Source organism: Perognathus longimembris, chromosome 19 (assembly GCF_023159225.1).
Source record: "Perognathus longimembris pacificus isolate PPM17 chromosome 19, ASM2315922v1, whole genome shotgun sequence".
In the NCBI taxonomy this organism is placed as follows: domain Eukaryota; kingdom Metazoa; phylum Chordata; class Mammalia; order Rodentia; family Heteromyidae; genus Perognathus; species Perognathus longimembris.
In genome coordinates, this window is record NC_063179.1 from 34083206 (window position 1) to 34100314 (window position 17109).

Here is a 17109-nt window from a genome sequence, read left to right on the forward strand (position 1 = left end):
TTAATATAAAGGATATAGATGGATAGAGTGAATTATTGGCGGGGGGTTCATAGTTTGCTAAGGTTGACAAGGGGTTCCACTCCAGTTAACCTTATTAGTATGAACTCCAGCATGAATTTTTGAGTGACAAGAGAAAATCTTACCACTGTGGAGTTTCTCCAGAGGTTTTAGGAGTTCCATGATCTTTAGGATTGAGAACCAATATCTTTCATATAGTATACAGTGTCAAAAGAGTGACTAATTCTCATGAATTGTTTCCAACAGCACTATTTGGAATTACTCTAAAGGTGCCATATTTTACTTAGATTAATCAATCATCTATTGTAAGATGTCTTCTTGTGTGTTCCACCATGAAAGGAAAAAAACCAGTTAATTTAATGTGTTTGCACCTTAAGTAATCTTGGTTTTAGAGATGATAAAAAAAACTTGTTTTGATAGTAACTTGAGACTTGGATTGATTTGAAATGACTAATAGCTTAGTAGCTGTGTTCTACTTTTTTTTTTAATATATTTTATTGTTATTGTAGAGGTGATACACAGTGAGGTTACAGTTAATAAGATAAGTAAAGAGTACATTTCTTTTTTTTTTTTTTTTTTGGCCAGTCCTGGGCCTTGGACTCAGGGCCTGAGCACTGTCCCTGGCTTCCTTTTGCTCAAGGCTAGCACTCTGCCACTTGAGCCACAGCGCCACTTCTGGCCGTTTTCTGTATATGTGGTGCTGGGGAATCGAACCCAGGGCCTCATGTATACGAGGCAAGCTCTCTTGCCACTAGGCCATATCCCCAGCCCTGTGTTCTACTTTTTTCCCTCTGTAAGATACTGAGAAACTGAGAGTCTTGATTATTTGCGTGGTTATTAATTAAGCTTTGATCATGATGAGGCATTCAAAAAGGTCTTTTTAAAAAAAACAATCCCGGGGCTGGGGATATGGCCTAGTGGCAAGAGTGCTTGCCTTGTATACACGAGGCCCTGGGTTCAATTCCCCAGCACCACATATACAAAAAACGGCCAGAAGTGGCGCTGTGGCTCAAGTGGCAGAGTGCTAGCCTTGAGCAAAAAGAAGAAGCCAGGGACAGTGCTCAGGCCCTGAGTCTAAGCCCCAGGACTGGCCAAAAAAAAAAAAAAAAAAAAAAAAAAAATCCCAAGGCATTTATTGTCACCTGATGATAATACAAGGTCATCAGAACTGTGCATACTACATTCTTAACAACTGGACTCATCAAACACAGTATGAAGTTGTTTTCTTAGATTCCCAGCAAAGAAAACAAAACAAAACCCCAACAAAAAGCAACTGTATAAGATTCTTAACTTCTCACTTCACTGATCATTTCTAGTTGGAGACACTTTGCAGTAAGAGTAGTATTATCTCCTTTTGGTATAATCCGTACGACTTAGTACAACTTGGTACGACTTAGTTGTTTTCTTGACTTTGTTTTAGAATGAATTTCTTCTGCATCTAACATAAGGTTCATCTATTTATCAAAACCAATCTGCATATTCACTTGCTCATAGAGCTGCACCTAAATCTGATATCTACTTTGTAAATACCTGAAGATAAGGTTGATGGGCTGCCTCATCACCTTCTGCACCTTTTGGCCCTGGCCATAGTACACCATGCATTGGCATGCCAACCTAGAAAGCAACTTCCAGAAATCCAAAAAGCTCTTACTAGAACAATTTCAGTTGGAAATTTTGTTCCTTCCAAAAAAGGATTTCTCAATTTTTATAAATTTGGCCAATAATATGTTGAAAAAGATGAATAAAATTCTTCTAGTCAGAATTGTAGATAGTTTAAAGAAGGATTTTAACATTTATCTAACTAAGCTCACTTTATTATTTGGACTATTTGGAAGCTTAGCAGACTTAACTATTTTCACATGGTTAATTTGTATGACCTGGATCCAGGAATACACGTGCCATTCTGTGTTCTTTCCATAGTGCCCATTCTAGGATTCTTTAATTTAAAAAATCCCATTTCAAGACAATATATAAAGGGTTTGAAATTGTTAGAAATAGAGACCTACGTACTACTTAAGCTACCACAATCACTTTTTTTTTTGCCAATCCTGGGGCTTGAACTCAGCTCCTGGACACTGTCCCTAAAGCTTCTTTTGCTCAAAGCTACCATTCTTCTACTTGAACTACAGTGCCACTTGTGGCTTTTTCTGTTTATGTAGTACCTAGGAATTGAACTCAGGGCTTCAAGTATGCTAGGCAAGTACTGTACCACTAAGCCACATTCCCAGCCCCCAAGATCACTTTTTGTTGCTGATTTTATTACCATTTCCCCTTTATGTGCAATCTCTAGAATTTGATCTTTTGGTGGCCCTCCTAGGCCACTTCAGAGCCTGGATGCATGTGGGTTTCTTCCTTTTTACTTCTTTTTGTGATGCTATATGGATTGTATAAGACTTACTTTGTTAATTTGTCTTTTCTTTTTCCAATGACTATTCTTTACCTTATATATGGTGTACTCACATGCACATCTGTGGGTGAGAGGACACAGAATCAGGAAAAAGCTGAAAAAGTACAGTAGTGGGGCACACTGGATTCATTGGGCATTGATGAAAGTAAACTATGCAACTTGTGGGTAGAGATTGGAGGGAGGGAATGGGAGAAAATGAGGGAACAGATGACATTAGGCAAAAGGAAATTGTACTTACTTATTACCTGAGGTATGTAAAGGTAACCCTGCTGGCTTATCACCTCTAAAACAACAATAAATTAGAAAAAAAGACATATTTTGATTGTTAAGGAATCTTAATACATAAAGCTCATTACTAAAAAATCATAGGCATCTGGAAAGTGGAGTTTCATATCTTTAAAAACAACTAATTGTTTTTGGTGTTTTTTGAAATTTATTTTTATTGTTTAAAGGTAATGTACAGAGGAGTTACAGTTACATAAGTCAGGTATAGAGTACATTTCTTTTTGGACAATTTTACCCCTTCCCGTGCTCCCAATTTAAAAAAAAAACACCTTTTCAATAATAATAAATAAAACTAAAACTAAGCATAATGAACTTCAGAAATCAAGAGTAATTATTCAAGACAAAATTAATATATCTTCGTTTTAATATTAACCTGGGATTAAGGCTTATAATTGTTGTCAATGTGTATGGAAATCCTTAATGCTTCTGACTTAATCTATATAGGTCCTCATAATAATTAGTTTGAGTCTGAGAATTTTGAGAACTGTCTACTATGAATTTCCACCCCCCACCAAGGGGGTTTGAACTCAGGTTCTGGTCTCAGTGCTGCTCCTCTATAAAAGTTTTATTTTGCCAGTCCTGAGGCTTGAACTCAGGGCCTGAGCACTGTCCCTGGCACTCTACCACTTGAGGCACAGGATCACTTCTGACTTTTTCTATATATGTGATACTGAGGAATCAAAATCAGGGCTTCATGCATATGGTGCAAGCACTCTACCACTAGGCCATATTCCCAGCCCCTCTGTGAAGTTTTTTTTTAAATGAACAGTAGTGGTCAATCTGGATTTTTTTTTTTTTCATTATGAAGGTATGTATATTTGCAATCTGAACTTTTCAACTAGTAGTACTTGGGATTTCTTTTTTCCCTTGGCTGGTTTTGACAAACGTGTTTGTTGTTGTTTGTGGGGTTTGAACTCAGGATAGACTCTGTCCCTGAGCATTTTTGCTCAAGGTTAGCCTTCTACTACTTTGAGCCATAGTTCCACTTCCAGTTTTTGGGTGGTTACTTGGCAAGAAGAGTCTCATGGACTTTCCTGCTCTTAGCTGACATTAAACCTCGGTCCTCAAATTTGAACCTCTTGAGTAGTTAGGATTACAGTGTCGGCCACCAGAGCCCAGCAGAAAGTGCTTCTTAATGATACTTCCTTTATAATGGCTTCTCTCTACCTTACCTTTCATCTTTTAAAGTCATTACTTCTGTTTTCCTGTTTGTAATTAACCCTGTTGTCTGCTGCAGACGTGTTTGCTTGTATCATTACGCCTCTTTTGTCTGGAATAAATGGAAAAGATATTAATTACTTCTGCATTCTCTAGTTCAGTTAACGATCATTTTTCTTTTTCTTTTCTTTTTTTGGTTTGGGAAGATGATATATACAAGGTTGAAAATGTTTTCAGAACTGCTTGTCTGTAATTTTCTTACCTATGTAGAATTTTAGCCCCATCATGTGGTGAAATTTTAAAACTGCATGTGGCTGATTATGGAATAAGCAGGTTGATTTTTGAACTGTTTATAACCCACGGTGAAAGTAAGACTTAAGTGTTTTTGCATACATGTAAATATAACTAAAGTAAAAGCTCAGTCTCCTTTTGTGCATTAATATTTTCCTCTGTAGTCTCTTTTTCATCCCATCAAAAATGGCACTTGTGGGCTGGGGATATAGCCTAGTGGCAAGAGTGCCTGCCTCGGATACACGAGGCCCTAGTTTCGATTCCCCAGCACCACATATACAGAAAACGGCCAGAAGCGGCGCTGTGGCTCAAGTGGCGGAGTGCTAGCCTTGAGCGGGAAGAAGCCAGGGACAGTGCTCAGGCCCTGAGTCCAAGGCCCAGGACTGGCCAAAAAAAAAAAAAAAAAAGGCACTTGTGACCAGTTGGGTTCATCTTTCATTAGTAGGTCTTGGCTTGCAGCTTGAAAAGTAAAATTTTTTACTTTGGGTATCCTGTTCAAATAATTACAAATTCTGAAACATTTTGATAACTACAACACTTGTTTTTTATTCTCATTGTTTTAATTTTGTCCCCATGAACAAGCTTGTTCTTTTTTTGGCCAGGGCTGCTGTCCCTGGCTTCTTTTTGCTCAAGGCTAGCACTCTGCCACTTGAGCCCACAGCGCTACTTCTGGCCTTTTCTATATATGTGGTGCTGAGGAATCGAACCCAGGGCCTTATGTATATGAGGCAAGCACTTTTACCAGAAGGCCATATTCCCAGCCAAGCTTGTTCTTTTCATAGCATTTCATTTCCTTCATTGAAGAAATATTTCAGAAATGTTATATTTAAAGGGTAGATTATCTAGTCATGGTAGATAGCTTGTCTTGCCTACCATTTACACAGTTCTGCGTTCAATCCCCGATACTGCATGAAAATGGTAAGGTTGGATTGGCAATGTGGCTCAAGTGGTAGAGTGCAAGCTGTAAGCAAAAAAGTGAAGCTAGAGCTCAAGATCCTGAGTTCAAGAACAGGTCCAGAAGGAAAAATAAAGGTAAGATGGGTAGTGGGAAATAAAGAAGTAGGAGATTTTTTCTTTTTAATTAAGAAAAGCAAAATAAATATTAATGAAATTCTACTAATGTGTTTTTTTTTTGGTGCCAGTTTGGGATTTGAACTCAGGACTTGGTCATTATCCTTTTTTTTTTCCTCTTGAGACTGTGACTAGAACTCAATACCAGATGCTTTCTGCTCATTGGCCTGTGCTTTACCAATTGAGCCATGCCTCAGCCCTCTGAACTTTTTCTTTTTTAACTCAAGGCTAGCATACCACTTGAGCCACAGGTTCACTTCCAGCATATGGGTGGTTACATATTCTTTCTTCCTCTCTCCATATGTATGATTTGCAGAGTCTAGAAATCTAGAGACCTTAAAACTGAAGCTTCACTTGAGAATTTTGATGTAGGAGAAAACCTTGAACTAGAATGACAATTTTACAAGTAGTGTGCGATAGAGTATTGCACTTAGTTAAAAGAGAAATGTATCTTTTTAACCTTTAGTTTTGGAAAAGTAGATAGTCTTGAATTCTTTCAGAAATAAATATTCTGTAGGTAGAAGACAAGAGTCCAACCATAGAGTCCCCTCTGATATATTTAGTTACCAGTTATCAAATTTCAGAATAACTTTTTTTGTTTTTGGGTTCTGGTCCTAGGCCTGGGTGCTGTCCCTGAGCTTTTTTGCTCAAAGCTAGCTTTGTACCACTTGAGCCACAGCTCCATTTCCTCAAGTATTCTTTTTAACCACTTAAAATTCTTGGAAATAAATTGGAGTGTTAGTAGTTTTTAAAGTTATATATAACTATATCTGCTTATAATTTGTTTCAGTCATCGTTGAATTTTGAGAAACATTCTGAAAATTTTTCATGGACAGAAAATCGTTACGATGTGAATCGTCGACGACACAACTCTTCTGATGCCTTTGATTCTGGTATTGGACGTCCTAATGGAGGTAAATAAAGGAATGATAGTTCTTTTTGTTTTCCTCCTCAAGATGGTACTGGGGTTTGAACTCAGAGCTTGTTTTGTATACTTGGTAGGCTGGTGGTTTATCACTTGAGTCACATACATTCAACTCTGCATTTTGCTAATTTGGTCAGTCTCTCTCCCTCTACCCCTCCTCCCTCTCTCCCTCTCTCTTTTCCTTTCCCTTTCCCTTTCCCTTTCCCTTTCCCTTTCCCTTTCCCTTTCCCTTTCCCTTTCCCTTTCCCTTCCCTTCCCTTTCCTTCTCTCCCTCCCTCCTTCCTTCCCTCCTTTCCTTTTTTTGCCAATCCTGGGGCTTGGACTCAGGGCCTGAGCAATGTCCTTGGCTTCTTTTTGTTCAAGGCTAGCACTCTACTTCTTGAGCCACAGCACCACTTCTGGCTTTTTTCTGTTGATATGTTGCTGAGGAATTGAACCCAGGACTTCGTGCATGCTAGGCAAGCATTCTACCACTAAGCCACATTCCCAACCCTGCTGGAAATGGCAGTCTAGTAAACTTTTCTGACCTGGCTGGCCTTGAACCTCTCCTTCAAATTTCTGCCTGAGCAGCTGGGTCTTTTTGATGTGAGCCAGCAATGTCCCAGCATGATTAGAGTTTAAGGACGATTTTTAAAAATTGTCTTTCAAGGGTGTTTTGCTATTCAATCTCTAAGCACATCTGCCTTCACTACTTTTTACTGTTATCAAAGGTAATTTTGGAAGGAAAGAAAAAAATGGATGGCGTTCACATGGCCGAAATGGTACTGAAAACATAAATCATCGAGGGGGATACCATGGTGGAAACTCTCGTTCTCGTAACAGTATTTTCCATTCTGGAAAAAGCCAAGGACTACATGAAAACAACATATCTGACAATGAAACTGGGAGGAAAGAAGACAAAAGAGAACGCAAACAGTTTGAGGCTGAGGATTTTGTAAGTTTCTTGTAATTTTAATACAGTTTTCTGCACGTTTCATTTTGCCATGAAGGTACTACTCTTAGGAAGTTTTATGTGATTTTCTGCAGTTGACAGGTGTTTCTACTATATAAATATTTTTTCCTTAATTTTCAGCTATTTATTGACCTATAATACTGCAGCTTCCTGTTATGCTTCAAGCATGCTGATTGGTTCTTTCTCCATTAAAATTACCTTTAATTATATAAGAAGTTCAATATGTAAGTTTATGACTACAGTGCATCTTGATCAGTGTCACCCAATAGATACCAGTCCTAGTCCAGTTGGTTTTTAAGGCTCACATTTTGTTCATCACTCTTAACCCTACATTCCAGTCTATCCAATCTTTTCAGAACTACTGGCATATTTCTTACAGAAAATTGAACAATATCCCTTAGAACTAGTAGCTTTTATTGGCTATGAATATATTATAACACATTTAAAGATCAGTCAAGCTTTTAGAAAAAAATACTTTACCAATAGATTTTTATTGATTGAAAGCAGAGTCTTGCAATGTTGCTCAGGAAGGTATTATTAGTTTTAGCCAGTCCTGGGGCTTGAACTCAGGGTCTGGACACTGTTCCTGAGCTTCTCTTGCTCAAGGCTAGCATTCTACCACTTGAGCCACAGTGCCACTTCTGGCTTTTTCTGTTTATGTGGTACTGGCGAGTCAAACCCAGGGCTTCATGCATGGTAGACAAACACTGTAACCCACATTCCAATCCCTCAGGCAGTTCTTGAATTCATAGGCTCACATTCTCAAGAACCTAAGACTAAATGCACTTGCTGCTATTCTGATTACATTTATTTACATTTCTGTATTTTAATTTTTTTGTGATAAATAAGTTGAACTCAAGGATTAAGTGCTTGTTAAGTAGGCATTCTGCCACTTGAGCCCTGTCCCCAGACCTTTTTGCCTTAAGTTTTCAAGCAAGTTGTGCTTAGGCCTACACTATCACATAGCTAGGATACATGTGTATTTCACTGTTCAGCTGTTGATTGAGTTGGAGTCTAGCATTTATGCCTGGGATCGCTTTAGGCCTTGATCTTCTTGATCTCCACCTCCCAAGTAGCTAGGATTAGAGATGTGAGCCTCTCTCTCCAGGTTTGTGTTTATATGTATTTATGGATTCTTACTTATTTTATTGCTTTTTTTGTGTGTGTGTGTGTCAGTTGTGGGGCTTCAACTCTGGGCCTGGGTGCTGTCCCTGAGCTCTTCAGCTTAAGGCTAGTGCTCTGCCACTTGAGTCACAGTGCCACTTCTGGTTCTCTGGTGGTTAATTGGAGATAAGACCCTCAAGGACTTCTCTCTTTGGATTGGCTTTGAACCACAATCCTCAGATCTCAGCTTCCAGAGTAGCTAAGATTACAGATCTGGCTCCTTATTTATTTTAATGAATTAAAAATTGTTGTATTATTATAAAGGTGATGTACAGAGGGGTTGCAGTTACATAAGCACAGGTAAAGAGTACATTTCTTTTTGAACAGTGTCATTCCTTCCCTCACCACCAGTTTTTCCCTCCTGTCTTCACCCACAAGTTGTATAGTTTTCAGCACAGTGTTTAGTGAGTAGCACTGTTGGATTTGTTCATCCTTTCTTTCTCCCCTTTCCAACCTTCACCCCCCCCCCCCCCCCGAAAAAAAAGAAAACAGAAACATCAACAACTGCAACAAAAAAACCTCTTGTTTCCATTTAAAAAAAAACTACTATATTTTTGTTTTATTTGTTTTGTTTTTGTTGTCAGTCCTGAGGTGTGGACTCAGGGCCTGAGCACTGTCCCTGGCTTCTTTTTGCTCAAGGCTAGCACTCTACCACTTGAGCCACAGCTCCACTTCCGGCTTTTTTCTATATATGTGATGCTGAGGAATTGAACCGGTGGCTTCATGTATACGAGGCAAGCACTTTACCACTAGGCCATATTCCCAGACCCAAAACGAATATATTTTGTCAGTCTGTCATATGATGTGGTGGTAGGAATTGAAACTGGACTTCTCAGGCTAGGCCAAAAAAATCTACCATTGAGCTGTACTCAGCTCTACAAAGTTTAAAGATTACTTGATTGTTCATATATGATTCTTAAACTAATCCCAAGATACTTTTTCATGTGGCTAGGGAAATGAGTTGTTATTATAAGTCAAAGCAATTAAGAGCATCAACTTTTCTACTAAAAATAAGTATGAGTTTATAGTAAACTTTTCATAATTTTTCTCGTTCCTACATTTCAATATGCAATATATCCAAACACCTTTTTTTTTTTTTTTTGTCAGTTGTGGGGCTTGAACTCAGAGCCTGGGCGGTATCTCTGAGCTTTAGTGTTCAAGGCTACCACTCTACCACTTTGAGCCATAGGCTCCACTTCCAGTTAGGGGTGGTTAATTGGAGATGAGAGTCTCACAGACTTTCTGGGCTAGCTTTGAATTGTGATCCTCAGGTCTCAGCCTTCTGAGTAGTTAGGATTACAAGCATGTAAATATATTTTGTGTGCCTGGAGGGCTAGTTGTGAATATATTCTGTGTGGGTTTTAACAACTTGCCAAACTTCCTTGTTGCTCAATTTTCTCTAAACTGCTTGGTTTTTTTTTGATGGTTGTGGGGCTTGAACTCTTGAGTGGATTATTGGAGTTGAGAGTCTCACAGACTTTTCTTTTTTTTTTTTTTTTGGCCAGTCCTGGGCCGTGAACTCAGGGCCTGAGCACTGTCCCTGGCTTCTTTTTTGCTCAAGGCTAGCACCCTGCCACTTGAGCCACAGCGCCACTTCTGGCCATTTTCTGTATATGTGGTGCTGAGGAATCGAACCCAGGGCCTCATGTATACGAGGCAAGCACTCTTGCCACTAGGCCATATTCCCAGCCCCTCTCACAGACTTTTCTGTACAGAGCTGGCTTTGAACCATGGTGATCCCTAGATCTCAGCCTCCTGTGTAACAAGGATTACAGTTGTGAGCCACCAGTACCCAGCTAAAACACTGCTTTTTTAAGTTACAAAAAAGTTGACATAGGATATAATCCCATTTGTCTAGCTCTTGCGTTTCATTTTTTTCCCCTTCTGTTTTCCGGAGTTGTGATTCTTTCTTGATGTCTTATCTACTGTAGATATAGAGGGATGGTCTTTCTGTATAGCTTGAAATGGCTTCAGATTTGCAATCTTCTTGTTTTAGATTGACAAAATTCTCATTGGATTCATTTATTCAATGTGGATTAGGTATCTTTAGCCGAGGCAGGCTGTGTTGCCACATAAGAGTAATACCGGATATAGTATGGGAAATTTTAGGACTTTAGAGAACAAACATCTACCAAGATTATTAGCTTTAGAATATCTGTTGATGCTCATTCCTCCCCTCCCACTGTGCTAGTCTGTGGCTTAAACTCAGGGCCTCGGCGCTTTCTTTGAGTGTGTGTGTGTGTGTATTTTAAACTGACGGCTAGTACCATACCTCCACTTCTGGCTTTGCCTCGGCGCTTTCTTTGAGTGTGTGTGTGTGTGTATTTTAAACTGACGGCTAGTACCATACCTCCACTTCTGGCTTTGCCTCGGCGCTTTCTTTGAGTGTGTGTGTGTGTGTATTTTAAACTGACGGCTAGTACCATACCTCCACTTCTGGCTTTTTTGATTTTCCTGAACTTTCCTGCCTGGGCTGGAAAACAGAGATCCTCAGATCTGCCTCTTGAGTAGCTAGGATTACATATGTGAGCTGCCAACACCTGGCATGGTTTTTCCTGAGCTTCTCTTTTTCTTTTGTTTCTTGCCAGTTGGACTTGGGCCTGAGCACTGTCCCTGGCTTCTTTTTGTTCAAGGTTAGCACTCTGCCACTTGAGCCACAGCGCCACTTCTGGCCTTTTTGTGTATATGTGGTGCTGAGGAATCAAACCCAGGGCTTCATGTATATGAGGCAAGCACTTGCCACTGGGCCCTGTTCCCAGCCCTGAGCTGCTCTTTTTGAAATAAAAATGTGCACTTTGCTTTAGGCAGGAGTGTGTAACAACAAACTCAGTGATACAGACTTATTAATAGGATTGAAAAAATGACATAATTTTCTTCTTGTTTTGACTTTATACTGAGATTTTTTTTTAAAATGTTCTCTGTCTTGCCCAGGTTGGTCTTGAAGAATTTTTAGACTAAAGCTGTTATTCTGACTTCAGCCTCCTATGCAGTACAAGTAGTGGGTTGTGGTCACTTAGGCTCTGGATTGGACTCAGAGCTTCACATGTTCATGTAATTCTTAGAAGTACAATCCCTGGTTCTTGCATTTTTCCCGCCTTTTTTCTTTAAGCTTTTCTCCTGGATAATCATGGATGAGACTAAAGACTTTCTTTTCCCATCTAGCAGTTAAGTATAGAAAGGAAGAGCTTAAATAGCAAAGTAAGGTGGAAATAAATATATGAGTAACAATAATTATTAATAGCAAAAAGTTAATCATATCATGATGCTCAGTAATTAAATTTGTGATTGTTTTAAAAAAGGATGTAACTCTTAAATGTGAGATACTAATTCCAACTTTCTTTCAGCCATCGTTAAATCCTGAATATGAGAGAGAACCAAATCAGAATAAATCTTTAGCTGCAGGTGTATGGGGTAAGTGATTTATTTATTTATTTTTGGGGGTATAAAATGTTGGTATTTTTTTCTTTTCTTTTTTTTTTCTTTAAGGCAGGCTAGAGTAAAGCTTAAAAATTTTTTTGGTATGCTGAGCTGCATCAGTTGGGCTATGATGCAAAATAATGACTTGCTTGTGTTAATATTAAATGTATTAATTAATACTAATTTGTTATCCCAGAAATGATTTTTAAGTTAATGTAACTTTGAGAGTAGCCTGGTAATCTATAATATCAAAAAACAGTTTAAATTTTTAGTTTTTGTAGTTAAAAATTTGATTAACTGGAAAGATAAGTACTTCTGATCATAATGTAATATGAAATTAATGATTGTTAGAAATAATACCTAATTTCCTATGGCTAGTCTATTGTGAAATTACTTTCCTTTGTGATTTTCAAAATGTAATAATAGTTTCTTTAGTTTCTTATAATTCCATATTCTTTAAAAATGTTTAGCTTAATTTGATACCATGTAATAGTAGATTAAGTTGCATTCATAGTACAAGTTAGCTTTTCAAAGATCCAAGTGAAGTTTAAAATAATGGAAAATTTTATACTATAAAATTTTGTAAGATTTTACATCTGAAAAATAAATTTATTTATTTGATGCCAAGCTCAAAATTCTGTCAACTTTGATACTAAATACACATGTTCATTTGCATTTTTAATTGAAAATCAGTAACAAATACAAAAGGATTGTGGCTTATGATAGCATACTAGTTTATAACAATAAAGGCATTATTTTAAACTTTGCCACTTCCTATTCTGTTCGTAATTGTACTTGTGAAGTAAAACTGGGGAATTAATTTTATTTCCTTTATCTCCCTCTTTTATGTAAGGGCTTTTTGAGGGTGGGGGTGGGGGTGGTCAGACACTTGTTAGAACCATGTGAATGGCATTGTTTTTTCTGTATTGCAAATTAGTATTTCTACCACTCTCCCCAGGCCTACACGCCCAGACACACACATACCCAACCAAAAAACTCTCCCAAGCTCCTCTCTTAGGTATGTTTCCTTATTATTCAGTTTTTCTGGGAACAACTGATTGCATAAGACTATAGAACCACCTGGGTGGTATTAAATAGAATCTCTTAAGTAACTAGGAATAATTTGAATTTTACTAGAATGAGTCAGTTTTTACAGTCCAGAATGTCAGCATTTGTCATATAAAACTACTATAGATACTACTGTTATGATCCTTGGTTGACTTAAAAATCTTACAAATGATTTAAAGGCAAAGATATATTTTGAAATTTTGATTAAAATGTGTTATGCAGAACTAGGTTTTACTGTTTCAGGGTTGATTTAAGGATTCTAAGTTATAGTTGAAAAATGTTTAAATGGAAGATATACTCTTTATGTGTTTAGGTAAACTTACGAGATGTGTCTGCATTCAAAAAAGAAAATGATTAATTGTGGCATGGTTAATTGTTAAATTCCCAGTACTTCCCCAGTAATACAATGAAACTCATTGTATCCCACTTCACTATTCCTCTCTTACCCTGTCCCCCCCTCCCTTGGGTTCCCAAGTATTGTTTTCCTCATTGCAACATGTAGAATAGCTATGTTCCTGAGGAAGAGGAGAGAATTTTAGGAAAGACTTCAGTAGAACTTTTCTAGTGCCACTTCTTTCCAGGTAAGTAAAAATTTACTAATGAAAATGTATTATGTATGAAAAGAAAAGACATTTTGTACCTGAAAGAACAAAGATCTCGCCAGATTTTAAACATAATACTCCAGTTAAAAAGTAACTTGAATAAAGTAAGCCATTTAAATAGTTATAGCAACTTAATTTGACTCAGAACTTAGTTGGTTTTATTGGAAACATTTCCATCCATCTTGTGGCTTCACTGTTTTTGTCATGACAAAAGAGTACAACATAAGATTACATAAGATTAGTGGTTTTTAAATAAGCTATCTCTATGTTCTTAAGACTGGGAAACTAGATTTCATACACCTAAAGTGAGTCAGAATTTCTAAGTTGTGTTATTCAATTTGTGAGGTGAGGGTATGAGGAAGAAACAATCATATGCAATTTGAGTTCTAGTTAGTGGCTCTTGATTTGAAAGTTTTCCTTTGTCCTTGGTACATAAGTGACTTAGTATGTCAGCAGCAACATAGCATTGGCAGATCTTACTTAACATTTAGTGCTTAAAATAGTAGTGAAAATTTTTAGTTACCAATAACTAATTAACAAGTTTAATTTCCCTGTAGTACTTATATTTGTACTTTTCCGATAATTTGAACTTCCTTGATTTTTGCTCATAATTAATTTACTACTAATGAGCATAAAGATTTTTTGTTTGATTTTTGTTTAAACTTCTGAAATAAAAGTTGATTAGTTGATGGTTCTTATAGATGAGTTTTTGGAAGCATTCCAATGATACTAGCTAGAAGCATAAAAATTGAGAGGATGTAATTTCCTTAAGTGAAGTATATTGTGATGAAATCAAAGAAGTTGTTTTTAGGAACTTTAGCAGAATTAAAGGATCAGAAGAAATTTGACCATGTTTGAATCACTTCACTTAACTCTCCTTTAATGTGTCTTGGATGAAAACAATTATACTGTAAGAAAAACATGCAATATATGTTCAAGGTTAAGAAGGGAAAATTAGATAGGGTGTGAAAAGACAACTTGATTGAATATAAATTGTTTGGTAGTAATTAAAAATATTATTAGGTCATCATGGAAGTTACTGTTGTAGTTTTTTTTTGTGTGTGTGTGTGTGTGTGTGACAGTTGTGGTTGGGGCTTGGACTGGGGCCTGAGCATTGTTCCTGGCTTCTTTTTGCTCAGAGCTAGCACTCTATTACTTGAGCCACATGCCACTTTGGCTTTTTTTCTCCCTTTATGTGGTGCTGAGGGCTTCATGTATGCTAGGCAAGCACTCTACTGCAATGCCACATTTCCAGCCCCCAGAGTATATTTCATTAAGTCTATTCTTTATATGAATCATGTTCAGAACCTTCATTAAAGGGAAAATATCATATATGTTGCTATTGATAAAAGTTCAACAAATGAAGTGAAACTCACCAGATAAGACTCATTTGGTGGCTAAGAGTATAGTTCAAGTGGTAGAGCACATACCTGCTTAGCAAGCACAAAGCCCTGAATTCATACCCCAGTTATTCCCTAGTACTTTTCATTTGATTGAAACTCTCACATACTATTCGTTGTTTTCAAAATGAATCTTTTTGTGGCTTTCTTTTGATGATAAGATTTGAACCGAGGACCTTGTTTTTTTGTGTATGCTAAGCAAACACTATCACTATCCTGTTAGTAATTTTCTTTTTTTTTGCCAGTCCTGGGCCTTGGACTCAGGGCCTGAGCACTGTCCCTGGCTTCTTTTTGCTCAAGGCTAGCACTCTGCCACTTGAGCCACAGCGCCACTTCTGGCAGTTTTCTGCATATGTGGTGCTGGGGAATCGAACCCAGGGCTTCATGTATACGAGGCAAGTGCTCTTGCCACTAGGCTATATCCCCAGCCCCCTGTTCGTAATTTTCTTTGGCAGGTAGCTTTTTTAATATTAAAATTAGTGTTCACAATAGGAATTTGTTTTAATGGCTTGATAAAGATTCTTTGAGTTTGATAATCAGTGGATATTATTGTCTTTCATAACCAAGTTTGCTCTTCATATTAATTTGAAAACTTAGACTATTTTTACCTTTCATTAGGTTGTATGATTTTGTTTGTTTGTTTACATGCTAAGTTTTCTGTTTGTGTTATAATAGCAAGAAATCTGTAGTAGTATGTAGCATCAGTGTGACCTTGACTTCACTTGGCTTTCTATGTGACCAAGTATTGGGGATGATACACACTTTGAAAATAGTATAGTGATAGGGACAGCTTCAGTTTCCCCTTTTTCCATAATAAAGTGATTAATAGCACAAGCTTTGGAAATAGCTACATCTAAGCTCTAATTAGCACTTTTACATAATTGGTCATTTCGATTTTGGACAGCTAACTCAATATCTTGATTTCCAAATGGATTTTGTTATCTCTGACATGAAGATGATCACAAAGATAATTAATAAATAAATAGTGCTGTAAATTGTTTTGTGTTTTAAAAGCCTTTATCACGGGGCTGGGGATATAGCCTAGTGGCAAGAGTGCCTGCCTCGGATACACGAGGCCCTAGGTTCGATTCCCCAGCACCACATATACAGAAAACGGCCAGAAGCGGCGCTGTGGCTCAAGTGGCAGAGTGCTAGCCTTGAGCGGGAAGAAGCCAGGGACAGTGCTCAGGCCCTGAGTCCAAGGCCCACGACTGGCCAAAAAAAAAAAAAAAAAAGCCTTTATCATGTCAAATGTTTAGTAAATGGCAGATAATTATTTTGCTCAACACAGAAAGGTAGTTCCAAGTTGTAGGTTAATTAAAAGGCAGAAACAAGATTTCTCCATGGTAGACCAAAGAAGTAAAAAAACTTAATGTAACGACTGAATCAGAAATTGTACGTAGTATGTTGTTATATGGACTGTATAGCGAAAGAAAATTGAAGAATTGAGATATCAACTCTGAAATACTCTTGTGGCCTCTTTTTCTCTTGTGGTTCATGGGGTTTGAACTGAGGGCCTGGGGCTATCCCTATGTATTTTTGCTCAAGGTTGCACTTTATTTTGAGCCACAGCTCCACTTCCAGCTTTTTGGTGGTTAATTGGAGATAACAGTTTCAAGGACTTGGCTGCTTGGGCTAGCTTTGAACCATAATCCTCAGATCTCACCCTCCTGTATAACTAGGATTACAGGTGTGAACCACCAACACCCTACTCCAATTCATCCCACGCTAACTTGGAATCCCCCCCCCCCCCCCCCCCCCCGCCCGGCCAGTCCTGGGGCTTGGACTCAGGGTCTGAGCACTGTCCTGGCTTCTTCCCGCTCAAGGCTAGCACTCTGCCACCTGAGCCACAGCGCCCCTGCTGGCCGTTTTCCATATATGTGGTGCTGGGGAATCGAACCGAGAGCTTCATGTGTAGGAGGCAAGCACTCTTGCCACTAGGCCATATTCTCAGCCCATTAACTTGGAATTCTTTTTTTTTTTTTTTTTGGCCAGTCCTGGGGCTTGGACTCAGGGCCTGAGCACTGTCCCTGGCTTCTTTTTGCTCAAGGCTAGCACTCTGCCATTTGAGCCACAGCGCCACTTCTGGTCATTTTCTGTATATGTGGTGCTGGGGAATTGAACCCAGGGCTTCAAGTATAGGAGGCAAGCACTCTTGCCACTAGGCCATATCCCCAGCCCTGGAATTCTTAATCCTTCTATATCAGCCTCCCCAGTATCAGTTTAGTTTTTATTATATGTAGAGATATTCTAATTTGTATTCTGAAGAATTAAATCATTTTCTCTCCATTATTGACAGATGAATAAAACTATATTCATAGATATGAGGAAAGTGTAAGTAAAAGGTAACA

The 17109-nt window shown here is 38.1% G+C and overlaps 1 protein-coding gene and 1 pseudogene across 5 annotated transcripts in view; one reads left to right on the plus strand and one right to left on the minus strand.

Moving 5' to 3' along the window:
* Gpbp1 (GC-rich promoter binding protein 1) overlaps positions 1-17109 on the plus strand; it is a 52976-nt gene that overhangs the window by 19747 nt on the left and 16120 nt on the right. For 3 of the 5 annotated variants that reach the window (XM_048368076.1, XM_048368073.1, XM_048368078.1), the window contains 4 exons: positions 6021-6144; positions 6866-7089; positions 11616-11682; positions 12647-12706. In XM_048368076.1, coding sequence (XP_048224033.1) covers positions 6021-6144; positions 6866-7089; positions 11616-11682; positions 12647-12706 — 475 coding nt within the window. Of the gene's footprint in view, positions 1-6020; positions 6149-6865; positions 7090-11615; positions 11683-12646; positions 12707-17109 lie in introns of all 5 variants that reach the window. The other 2 variants (XM_048368075.1, XM_048368077.1) reach the window with 2 other exon arrangements.
* LOC125367422 lies at positions 1331-2149 on the minus strand (annotated as a pseudogene).